The sequence below is a fragment of the Trachemys scripta genome, chromosome 7 (assembly GCF_013100865.1).
Source record: "Trachemys scripta elegans isolate TJP31775 chromosome 7, CAS_Tse_1.0, whole genome shotgun sequence".
Taxonomy (NCBI): domain Eukaryota; kingdom Metazoa; phylum Chordata; order Testudines; family Emydidae; genus Trachemys; species Trachemys scripta.
The window spans coordinates 73467892-73480659 of record NC_048304.1 but is presented as its reverse complement, the minus strand read 5'-3'; the positions used below and the strand labels follow the sequence as shown (position 1 = coordinate 73480659).

At 42.3% G+C, this 12768-nt stretch overlaps 1 protein-coding gene across 2 annotated transcripts in view; it reads left to right on the top strand.

Moving 5' to 3' along the window:
- The window catches only part of SNCG (synuclein gamma), a 43736-nt gene that overhangs the window by 12840 nt on the left and 18128 nt on the right, over positions 1-12768 (top strand). The window contains exons 1-3 of one of the 2 annotated variants that reach the window (XM_034776198.1): positions 2736-3248; positions 9310-9351; positions 10511-10638. In XM_034776198.1, coding sequence (XP_034632089.1) covers positions 3128-3248; positions 9310-9351; positions 10511-10638 — 291 coding nt within the window. In that variant the 5' untranslated portion in view covers positions 2736-3127. Of the gene's footprint in view, positions 1-2735; positions 3249-9309; positions 9352-10510; positions 10639-12768 lie in introns of those variants that run through there. The other variant, XM_034776199.1, reaches the window with a different exon arrangement.

The following is a 12768-nucleotide window of genomic DNA, read 5'->3' as shown; positions in this document are numbered from 1 at the left end:
GTTGCAGATTAAGCCAATTACTTGTTATCCTACCTTCAGTGGGCATGAAGAATCACTGATCATCATCCTCTTTATAACAGCCCTTAACATATTTGAAGGTTTACCAGGCCTGTCCTCAGCAGGGCCGGCTCCAGGCACCAGCCGAGCAAGCTCGTGCTTGGGGCGGCAGATTTCAAAGGGCGACATTCCATCTAATCCTTTTTGTTTTGTTTTGCGCTTCACCGCTTTGGCCACCCCTGCAGGTTTTTTTCTTTTTGGTTTACTGCTCCCGCCTCCCTGTAGGGGGCGGAGGAGTGGAGGGCCCTGCATCAAGCCCGGTAGGGCAGCCCGCGTCCTTCCCTGCCTGCCGAACGGAGCGGCGTGGAACCCTCCCAGCAGGCGGCGCAGCGGGAGGGGCCGCGTGGCAAGCGCCCCGCTTAAGGAAGCTCTGGACGACCCCCTTCTCTCCCCCCCCTTCCCCCGTTAGCCGGGGTGCGCACTCCGCTGCCCGGGGTCTGCAGGGCCGGGAGTCCCCCTGCACCCACGCTCCCGCCGCCCCGCAGGTATTTTTTGTTTGTTTTTATTTTTTCTTTCCTTCACCGCTCCAGCAGGCGGGCCAGTTTGTGGTCCCCCCCGCCCTTTGCTGCTCCGGCCGGCCGGTTTGTTCTCCCACTCCCCCTGTGCTGCTCCGGCCGGGGGCAGGTTTGTTTCCCGGACCTCCCCACCTCCCCTTTTGCCGCTCCGGCGGGTTTGTTGTCTCTCTCCCCTCCCCTCTGTCTGGGGGCAGGTTTGTTTCTCCCCCCCCACCTTTTGCTGCTCCAGCTGGCTAGTTTGTTCTCCCCCCACTCTTTGCCGCTCCGGCCAGGGGCAGGTTTGTTTTCCTCCTCCCTTCCCCCCTCTTGCTCCGGCCGGCCGGGCATTTTTTGCTTTGGGCAGCAAAAAAGCCAGAGCCAGCCCTGGTCTTCAGTGTTCTTTTCTCAAGACTAAACATGCCCAGTTTTTTTAAACCCTTCCTCATCGGTCAGGGTTTTCTAAACCTTTTATTATTTTTGGTACTCTCCTCTGAACTCTGGTTTGTCCACATCTTTCTTAAAGTGTGGTGCCCAGAACTGGCTGCAGTACTCTGTTCAGCACTGGTGATGCCTCGGTAGAGTCTCTCCAATGTCTTACATACAACGCTCATGTTAATACACCCCAGAACAAACTAATCCTTTTTTTTAAACCGCATCATATTGTTGCTCAGTTTGTGATCCACTATAACCCCAGATCATTTTCTGCAGTATTTCTGCCAAGCCAGTTATTTCCCATTTGTAGTTGTGCATTTGATTTTTTTTCTTTCTAAGTGAAGTACTTTGCACTTGTCTATTGAATTCAATCTTTTTGAATTCTGCAGCGGGTCCTTCACTCACTCTGGGACCCGCCACCGAAGTGCCCCAAAGACCGGGAGTGTGGAAGGACACCTCCTCCCCCCCCCCACCCCCCACCGCAGAATTGCCAACAACGACCGGGAGCGCGGAAGGACCCCCGCCTAGGACGCCAAAACCCTGGCGCCGCTCCTGGCTGTAGAGTCCCTCTACAGTCATTCTATATCTAAATCTTCCACATTGAGACTATGGTATGAGTGACTTATAGACCATTACAACTCATAAGATTGCACAGTATTCTTTCCTTAACATAGTTAGACCTCTCAATTTAGCATTCACTCTGTCTGATTTTAAAAAGCAGATATAGCCAGCAGCACTGAATATTCAGGGAATAGTATTTTATAACATTTTATTTCCTGTGTAACATAATAGTAGAATAATAAATATGATTTGGTGCTCAGCTTCCATGAGACCAGCTACTCAACACTTTCAATTGTGCTAGAAAATGGTATAACGGTTGCTGTCAAATCTAGTTTCTTTGAATTATGATTTGTCAGCAAGACAATAGCTAACTTGGGTCACTCAGCACTTAGAATCCGATTCAGCAAAGCACTTAAACATGTACCTAGCTTTAAGCACATGCGTAGCCCCATTTCAACTCAATGAGATTACTCACACACTTAAAATTAAGCACATGCTTTAGGGTTTTGCTGAACTAAGCCTTAATTTTGGAGGGGCTTTCTATGTAGCTAAAAGATTTTCCACAATCCAATGTCAGATCAAAGGGTTGATTTCCCCAACAGTCCTCACTATGCACACATTTGATATGAGTGATGATGCCCGTGTAAAAATGTTGCATCATTCTGCAGCAGCTGAACGAAGCGGTGTCTCCAGCAACACAAAAAGGTGAGTAGAAAATGGGATTCCACCCGCCACCCAACAAGGGTGTCTGTGAGTTTTCAGAAGTGAATAATTGTAAGATGATGTGCAGCCAAACGTAAATCACATAGCATGCCTTGTGGGGCTAATGTCAAACTCCACAAATACAGCCAGTGGCTATTCATCTGTTTTTTAACTATGAATTAAGCTTTTGTAAATGGATTTTGTTCCCTCTTTCCGCTAGTGTTGGCTACATAGGGATGTTAGTGATACCCCTTTATTAGGGATGAGTTCTGGTAACTGCTAGCAAAAGACACCTGACCCTGTTTGTTTTGTTAGGAATACCAGCTATATCTATTTTTCAGCTTTGAGGAGCCTGCAGTAGTTCCCATTTGCTCTCTCCACCATATCCTCAGAGATTTATGCTTTTAAAACACCAATTCCCTAGAGCTTGGTTGCTTAAAACCTCCCTCTCCAAATGAGAGCATCTGCAGAGTGTCTTTGAGTGAGAGCACTGCAGCAGATCTTAAAAGCTTTAATCATCTGGACATATTCCAAAAAGTCCCTCAACCTACCTCCTTCTTTTCCCTCCCACCTTTCTTCCTATCCAAAACCTTGCCATGCAGATCTATATCATTAATATTTCAGCATCAGCTATTCACAGGCATTGGGTACATTGCAGTGCATGTCATCAATAAGAGCTGGCAAAGGCTGTGTAGTTCACCACACTGCCTTCATCCAGCAGAGGAATAAGAGCAAAAGATAGCAAGAGACTAAGACGCAGAGAGACACCGAACAGCCACAGAAGGGTAAGATTGCATAGTGCAGTCAGTGTGCATTGAGGTGCTTTTCACCATCAGCCTTGAATCAGATCCTGCAGCTAGTACCAAAGCAAGCAAGCAAGAATGGATGTCTTTAAGAAAGGTTTCTCCATGGCTAAAGAAGGTGTGGTGGCTGCAGCAGAAAAGACCAAACAGGGAGTGACTGAGGCTGCAGAGAAGACCAAAGAGGGTGTGATGTATGTAGGTAAGAGACAACTATTTTTAATACACAATTGAGCATGAAATGTGACACAAATTAGCTTCCAGAAAGCATGAAGTAGTGGATAGTGGTTAAAACATGGGACTGAAAGCCAGGAGATCTGCACCCCATCCCCACCTCTGCCACAGTCTCACTTGTAATCTTGGGGTGTCAAAACCTTCCATGCCTCAGTTTCCCCATCTGTAAAACAGAGATATTGATACTTACCTACTTCCCAGGGTTGGGGAGAGAGGCAGGATTGCTACATATGAATTAATGCAATGTTTAGAAAGCACTTTGAGATCTTCTGATGGAAGGTACATATTACAATTATTATTCCCTCTTTGCTTTCAGGGTAGGCACTCACTCTCCAAACATTTGACTACTAGCAATCTCTCTTTCGCCTCCAAAGGTGCAGTGACTGAGGTTATTAAGGGCATACACAGTGATTCTGCTTATTAAGTTAGGCTGGTAGGAATCACCTATTTTTCCCACCATCATGTCATTTTATTCTGAGATCCTCCTCCTTATACTCTATAACCCTTTACATTCTCCATGCAAAAATCCTTTACTTGCCTTGCAAAGAGACAGTTATCGGTATTGTCCAATGGCTAGGTGCTGGATCATGACACAAGTTGTGCCCTTCCTGGAAACATCTATTATATAATGAATGCTCTCCATTTCCATAAACCCTACAGTAATAATTTCAAAACTGCCCTTGAAACCGGGTATCTGCACTGTATGACGGAGGTGCATGTATGATACTGGTGGACAAAACCACTGTGTTGTTATACACTGTGTTTGTAGTCTTACATTCTTATCCCCTGTTATTCTCAGAAGGGAGGATTGCTATTGTATGTGCTGGCTGTGGGTAAGCTGTGATTTTTAAATAGAAAAGGCTCTTGATTCCATTAACACTGCCTTATACACAGAGTATCACCACTTTAAAAACCTTACTGTAGTTACAGATCTGCACTTTCAAAATTCAGTGGAATCAGAAACCCCATTCATAGCAAATCTTCATCCCCAGATTTAGACAATTACTGATGTAGTACAGCTAATCCTGCCATTATCTAGCAATATATAACCAATTCACATTTTAATCTGAAGCTGAACCACAATCAAAAGTTTGATTACAGCATCTCTAAAAATAAGTAAATAAAAATGATAAATACAACATGACAACCAGCTGTCAAATGTGGGAATTGCTATTGTATCCAGTTCCTTCTTCCTAGGTGATCAGAGCAAGATCAGACCAGAATATTTAGCATTTTTATAAATATTTTCCCAAATATCTTCCCAGGCCTTTGATTTGCTTTTCATTTTTGCACAGTCATGAGACAAAATGCAGAATATTCTGCCATGATCTTATGTATTTAACCATTTCAAAAACTTTTTGAAAGCCTTCTTTTAAATCTAAATAGCTGAATGAAGAGTCCATTAGACACTGACTTTGAGGCTCATGGATACTTTTTTAACTACATCAGGCATTTAAACATTTTAGTCAGCAGAGCATCACACAATGCATTATAAAATACTCTCCATCTTTTTTATAATGCATTGTGTGATGCTTTGCTCATTAAGGGCCTGATCCTCCATGGTGGTGAGTGCATACTGCATGCTAGAGCATGCTTAGTCCTTAGTCCAGGATTTCACAGAATGGAGATGCTAAAATCCAGATAATTAAGCTCTCTCAGAATTTGGTTTAAATGAGCAAAAGAGATTAGATGCCAGTTATGTGTGTGTGTACCATCCATTATCATTGCAGTGGCCAGAACCTGTTTGCTGCGCTATGCTCCCTAGCTATATGCCCAAGAAAGGCTAATCAAAATGCCCAATTAAATTAAACTGCTCTTTCAGTACTCTTTCCCTCTTTACATAACCTACTACAGTTAGGTTGCTGTTAAGACACTGCATGAAGGAATTTGAAATCTGAATCTGCTGTGTAGTTGGAACCACTCAAAGCTGTGAAAGTCTTTTCTGGATGTCAGAAAAAGGATAGTAGTGGGTGGGGTGGATGTCTTGTTTTGAGTCAACTTCTTACATAACTCTGCTAATGAATCGGAAGCCAGCATTTCACTGCACTGATGGGATCTCTGAGTCCTCCTGAGGATTCCAGTTGACCAGACATCAGTACCAATATTGATGAGTCACTGCAGCTTGAGATAAAATGGCTAGTTCTGTGACATCTACTGCAGGATACAGCTTCCTGAAGCCTATAGGGTGCTCATAGTTCTGCTGGTATCTTCACTCTGATCTCTGGGCCAGAAAGTTTTAATTCACATCCCATGTCAATGCCTGGGGGTGGGAGTTCCACTATCTTGTGCTAACACTGCAATGCAGTTTTGAGGCTGTGGGGGCTGCATTGGTAAGAGATGCTGCCATGACAGTCAGGCATTCAAATAGGGTCCTCTCTGCCTATGGATGTGGTTATCCAGGTGGGAAAGAAAGATCTCATGGTACTTTGGTTATGGCACTGGGCTTCTTTTCAAATTCCCTCACTCAATCAAAACAAGTTCTCCTGTCCATGCTACTGCTGTCATTGAGAACATAATGGCTGCTGTGGATTCCTGTAGTTACTGCATGACCAGCAGCAACACTGGGCCAAATTCTTAGTTGGTGTAAATAGGTATAAACTCCAGTGAAGTCAATGGAACTATATCAATTTACACTAGGAGAGAATCGGATGCAATATTGAGTTGTACGCACACAGGAGTACAAGCAACATAGAAAGATCACAATCATAATCACGAAGTTATATTCACTATCAAATACATACTAGAAATACTAGATAATCCAATCCAGTAGCTCTCAATAAAGAATGCAGTTCTGGCCTGCCCAAAACATCTGGCCTCATCCATCTGTCACAAAACACCCAAGGCATTGACCTTTACAGATGAAAAGACCAGATCTAATACCTGGTACAGGAGCTGTACACACCCCGTGTTATTCCTATTTGAATGCATGCCTGTTCTTAGTGCACAATGCTTCACTATCACTATAGTGTACCTATTTAAAATACAAAACTTCTTATTGGTGTGTCATTTCCCAATGGTAAATTTTCTATATCATATACGTTTCTTCTTCCTTTTTGTAGCAGGGGCAGGGAAGGTATGAACCTGTAACTATGCACACAAGCTACAAGCAAAGGTTAAAAAGTAACAGTGCAACTTGACAGCTTCAACTGAATGCTTATCAGTTCAACAGATGTCGCTTGCTGGCAAGGGTATGGGCCGGAAGATTAGATTTCATAGAGTGCATTACGAGAGCTGAAGTCTGAGTCATTGGGTGTGGTCCTGAGTGCATTTAAAAAGAAAAGAACCTGACAAGCTGCAGCGCCAGGGGCTATTTGCTGCTGTTGCTTCTGCTTCAGTCTTTAATTGCATTCAGATATTTTTGTTTTGTCAGGTTCCCTCTTCTTACGAGTTATTTTCCATTAGAAAAAAGAAAAAAAATCATAGCTATTTGTGAGTAGAGTCCTGGCAAAAAACAAATGTAATGATTGAGATAAGAGTAACTCATTACAATTCTTGTTTTGGTTTGTGTGTTCACTGAAGTAATGCAAAGATAACGAATATATGAATTCAGCTAATTAAAACAGCTGATTTGCTTGATTTTTTGGATATTTAAGAAGTTACATTTTTATAAGCGTTAAAGCAGAGCTATGTTTGAATGGCTGTGACTGGTGAATTGTAGAATAAATAAGCATTAAGCGGTGCTCTTTTGGAATGGTACAGCCTGATGCATTGGGTACCTGTAGGAATAATGAACATTAAAGCAAGATTATATTAGAATAGAAGTTGGTGCACTGGGCACATACTAGGACCTCATTTATTATTGTGGGCATTTATGCAATGCAGACCTGTTCTGCTCACTGCTGTTTGCTGTTACATGATTATAGAGAGTATTACAACCACAGTGCAGTATTCTCTGGTTTTCAAATACTGATATATCATGCATAGTATGGTTAATCCATTCTGCTATACTAATCAAAAAGGTATTCTCCTCTACATGACTGTACAGTCATTTGAAGGTGAAGTAGAATGTTAGGTTGTGAAGTAGTAGGGCACCTTCCTTATATTCGAGTCTAGATGACTTTAACAAACATTAAAAAAATGACCTGTTATGTTTGTATGTAGTGCTTTAACCGTGTCAGTCCCAGGATATTAGAGAGACAAGGTGGGTGAGGTAATATCTTATATTAGACCAACTTCTATTGGTGAGACAAGCTTTTGAGCTACACAGAGCTGTGTTAGGTTTAACAGTATATTACAAATGTCAATTAGACAGGACAGAACTGGGCTGGGTTAGTTGTTATCACAGTAGTACACTTGTTCTGCCTTCCTTCTAGGCTTGTAATGAGTGCTGGGCATGGTCCGCAATTAATTTTTCCTCACCCCATCCACACATAATTATTGAATCAGTGCTGCTGTAGCTAACAGCCTGGGTGCTTCTGCATCACTATTTACAGTGTTTTGTAACTGGACCATAAAAACTGTCCATTTTTATGACATGAGTATGAAAAAGTAAAGAGAATTGTGGATTTAAATGATTTTTAATAAGATGGAAACAATGAAAAACAATGGGAAAAATCATTATTAAACTCAATGGAGTTACAATAGGGATGGTTTTTAACGTGAAACTGAATCTAGTTATTGCAGAGGCTTCCAACCACCAGGGCAGTGGTTTTCAACCTGTGGTCCGTAGACCCCTGAGGGTCCGCAGGCTATGTCTAAGATTTCCAAAGGGGTCTGCACCTTCAGTTGAAATTTTTTAGGGGTCTGCAAATGAAAAAAGGTTGAAAACCTCAGCACTAGGGGATGTCTACACTGCAGCTGGGAGCGTGCTTCCCAGCCCAGGCAGGCAGACACATGCCAGCTCTGCTCAAGCTAGTGCACTAAAAATAGCAGTCTGGACATTGCTGCATAGACAGCAGACTGGGCTTGCACCTCAAACTCATAACCAGGGGGCTGGGCAGGCTTCTACACAGATGGCTAGCTAGTGCCACTGCCCATGCTGCAACGGCCTAGGGTGACCAGACAGCAAATGTGAAAAATCAGGATGGGGGTGGGGGTTAATAGGATAGGAGCCTATATAAGAAAAAGACACAAAAATCAGGACTGTCCCAATAAAATCGGGACATTTGGTCACCCTACAACGGCCATGCTACTATTTTTAATGCACTAGCTTGTGCAGCGGTGACGCGTTTGCATACCCGGGCTAAGAGGCACGCTCCAAGCTGCAGTTTAAACATACTGTAAGTGATCTGACATACTGTGCATGCTGCAGTACGCAGATACAATGAGGTCTGTTGAGCAAGTAGATTCAGGCTTAAAGGAAAACCGCAATGATTTGTTGTTGTTCCTTAGGGGCCAGTCCCCTCAACTCCCATTGACTTCAATACCTCACAGCATTGGGGTGCTAAATACATTATATATTCTTTACTATGAAAATAAATAACTATATTTTTTAGAAATATCTGCGCTGTCCTGATCACCATGACAGTGACTGGCAGCCTGTCTCTCTCTGAGCCCAATCCTGTACTCCTTACGTATTAAAAACTTCCACTGACTGTATGAAATCAGAGACTTAACAAGTGCTGAGCCTGGACCCTCTGCTGGGAAGTAGGGGAAGAGACAGGAAATGTAGCTCAGTGTTTGAAAGCGTGAAAAAAGCAGACTTTTGGTGTTTCTTTATGGTAAGTTCTCTTTTGGTTTCTTTTACATAATTGGTTAATCTAACATGGGTTTAACTGCACTGTTAAATCAACCAGTTTTTCATTTTAAAGATATTACTTAAGGGTATAAAAGATGAAGGTTAATTGTCTAGGCACCTCCAAATAATACACACGCCAGTAAAACTAACTGGAGCTATCCAACTCCCAACAGAAAAGCTCCCGTGGACTTCAGCGAGAGTAGGATTTGGCCTTATTGAGAACTACTCAAGGACCCAATGCACTGTAAAATTAGGACCACACCCTATCAGAACTGATGTGGTCTGCATGCAGAAACCAGAGAGGTCTTCCCAGAGGGGATGATGTTGATGGAGCCTATGTTTCCTTTCACAGGTACCAAAACCAAGGAAGGGGTTGTGCACAGCGTGAGTTCAGGTAAGAGCACAGTCCCTACAGATTTGTGTAAATTGATAGCGCACTGTTGTAAATATGGATAAGAATATAATTTCTACTGATATAAAGCAAGAGGAGTTTTCTTTTACACTTTAGAAGCCAAAGTACCATGGTTCCCAGAATGATTCTTTGGTTATAGAAATGCACTGCATGCTGGGACTCCTAAACAAAGTAACACAGGAAAGGCATCACGGAGGCTTCGATATTCGGCTCAGCATGTCAGAGAGTATGAGTGTTCTACTGCTGGATGGGTCAAGGATGCTTGTCACTGGGCAATGTTGTAGGTTGTGGCACTTTTCAGTGCTGGAAGCAGGCCAAAAGGGTTTAATCAGTAGATCTAGTCAGAAAAATTCTGACAAAACATTTTTTCAACAGACTTTGCAGAATCATTGAAATCAAAACATTCTGTGAAGATTTGATTTTTGACCACGTTAATTTGGAAACCTGCTTGTTTTTCTCCCAGCTCACCCACCCAACTCCTTGGCAGCTTGCCTGGCAGGCTGTCTTAGAGTTTATGACCCCACTGCATCCAAGGCCCCTGGTTCCATAGCTGCTGACCAGATGGACTGCACTCTTGCTTTCACTGCAAATTTTGAAATTTTTGGTTTTCATTCTAATTTGGAACAAAACCAAATTCTGAAATATTGAAATCTTCTGTGAAACAGAATTTCCTTTCTCCAGCCAGCTCTATTAATCATCTAGGGAGGGTTTAGCTAGATGGAAAGGGGTTACAGAAGGGCAGTCCAGTTTGGCAGTCTACAATGGGCAAGATGACTTTTTTTTTTTTTTTTCCCTTTTTTTGTGCTACTGCTTCTTGGTATAGGTTTGTTTTGCGATCTGCCCTTTCCCTAAAGGTTGCCAGGTTGCAATACCCACCTATTCTTGAGGTAAGCGGCATGTGTGAGAATTAGTCACAATGCACTGTAAAATTAAACTGTTAGCATGTAGTCTGCATACAGAAAGTCCAAATAACAGATAACACGGGGCAAAATATTGCTGTCTTACCCTGCTGCAACCGTTGGCCCCATCCATTTCACTGATCCAAGCTAGCTCTGTAGACTGTCAATTATGATGTTATCCAGTTAAACAAAGACTGATTTTGAACTTCATTCACTGACTCTCCTTTTTCTTGAACCTTTAGTGGCTGAGAAAACCAAAGAGCAGGCCAATGTGGTGGGTGAAGCTGTTGTGGCCAGCGTGAACACAGTGGCAAAACAGACTGTCGAAGGAGCAGAAAACATTGTAACCACTACTGGGATTGTAAAAAAGGTATGTTTGTTTTTTCAGAGACCTACTGGAAATAAGAGGCTTGTTTTGCATTATACTTCCTCTAACACCTGTTTAATGTGGTGATTTTAAAAGAGGTATAATGAGTTAATACCTCCTCATATTTTGCTATGTAATACAGGTTAGTACAGGCACGTTGTTCATCTGCGCATTGCTCAGAGCCTTTATATTCTAGGCAGCCAAAGTCATTAGTCACTTCTGAAATCTCTTCATCTATAGGCCTAGAGACTCAGGTTATCAATACTTAGCCATATCACCCTCCAGCGTAAAGTATCTATTTTCCCATAAAACTATCTATATTTCTTTAGAGAGAAAGCTGAGGACTAAAGTTCTGATCACAGGATTGGGAGCCAGGAATTCCCGAGTTTTAACCCAAGTTGTGATATCTGTTCCCGTTATGGCTTAATGCAAACCAGACAAGCTCTCTGCATTAATTTCCCCCTTTTTTAAAGTAGACCTAATAATAATATTTTCCAGTGTCACAAGGGTGTTTTGAGAATGAGTCAGTTCATGTTTGTAAAAAGTACAGGCCTTGGAACAAAATGTTCACGATACTCCGAACTACTACAGGTTTTAGAATCATCCAAGGCCCTAAAGTTTGTTGTATATTGATTAAAGATTGCATAAAGGCACCGAGTTCAGATTAAAATCTGAACCAGCCCAAGGGTTGTGGGTGTTCAGATCTAGAGTTATGGCTTAGCCAGCTATAGAGATAAGAATTAGCTACAATATTTATACCCAGATCTGGACCCATATCTCAAGCTTCTACAGAATTTGGAGGAGGCATCCTTGGACCTAAGGCTTTGGTTCAGACCTTTCCTGGTATTGAAGTTTATTTTTTAAAACTTTATTTTCATTGTTTTATATAAAATATAAAGACATAATGAAATGAAACAAAACATATGTAAATACATGCACAAGATAGAAATACCACATAAATAACAAAATTCAACATTCATTATTTGTAAAACTTGGGGAAAAAAACAAAAACAAAGAAAGAAAAATCCTGAACCTGTAGAGGTCATGCAGGGCATCAGTTATTAAAGTGACTAAATAAGGGAGAACATAACTTACGAGGATCGGGGACTAATATATACTAAGCTGCAAAAATGTATGCAGTAGTTTCATGTATGAACAGACATCCTCATATTTTTTCCAAGCATTTCTATTAGACAGAGATGTTTTTTCCATGAATGCAGTAGTACAGAGCTCACTAAGCCAGACTGTGTATGAGGAAGGAACTGCAGATTTCCATTTTCTCAAAATAACTCTTTTGGCCACTAAAAGTTATTGCAATCCATGTCTCAATGTTAACTGTTAATAGCAACTCACCCCTAAAATACACAAGCTTGGAGAAGGAAAAATAGCAACACTTACAAGTTTTTGAGAGCATTGAATTGTCAGCAATCCCTCGAGATCGAGGATGATGTTTCACAGGTTTTATTTTTCATGGGTCCTTTGGTGACTGAGGAATCCAATTCTTGAGCCACAGGCTCATTGGCAGACATTGCAGGTGGTGTTGGAAGACAGGATTGGGCTGCAATTGCTGCGTGACAGTCATCTATCCTTTCTTTTCTGGCGTTTTCTGCAACCAGGGCAAGGTGATTTTCTTAAAATTAGACGTTCCCTGTCTGACAAGTCTTTGCCAGTTATCCCTATCCTGTGCTGCTGTCTCCCAGAGTGCAGTGTTGATGCCACATCTCTTGATTTTATCTTGAGGGTGTCTTTAAAGCATTTCTTTTGGCCTCCCAATTTCCTTTCTCCTTTGGTGAGCTGGGCATACAGCTGTTGTTTTGGAAAGCGTACATCAGGCATGTGCACACAGTGCCCGCTCCACCTCTGCTGGTGCTGGATAATCAGGGCCTCAACACTGAAGATGTTGGCCTCTGTGAGGACACTGACATTAGTTCGATGATCCTCCCACTTTAGGTTGAGGATCTTCTGAAGAAAGTGCTGGTGCTGGTGTTCCAAGTTTTTCAGGTGTTTTCTGTAGTCTCTCAGCCATAGAGGAGAGTTGGAGTTACCACCACTTTATAAACTAAAATTCTAGTATGTGTTCTGATGTTGTGGTTGTTGAACACCCAGTGAGATGGTCTGCCAAAGGCCAGGCTG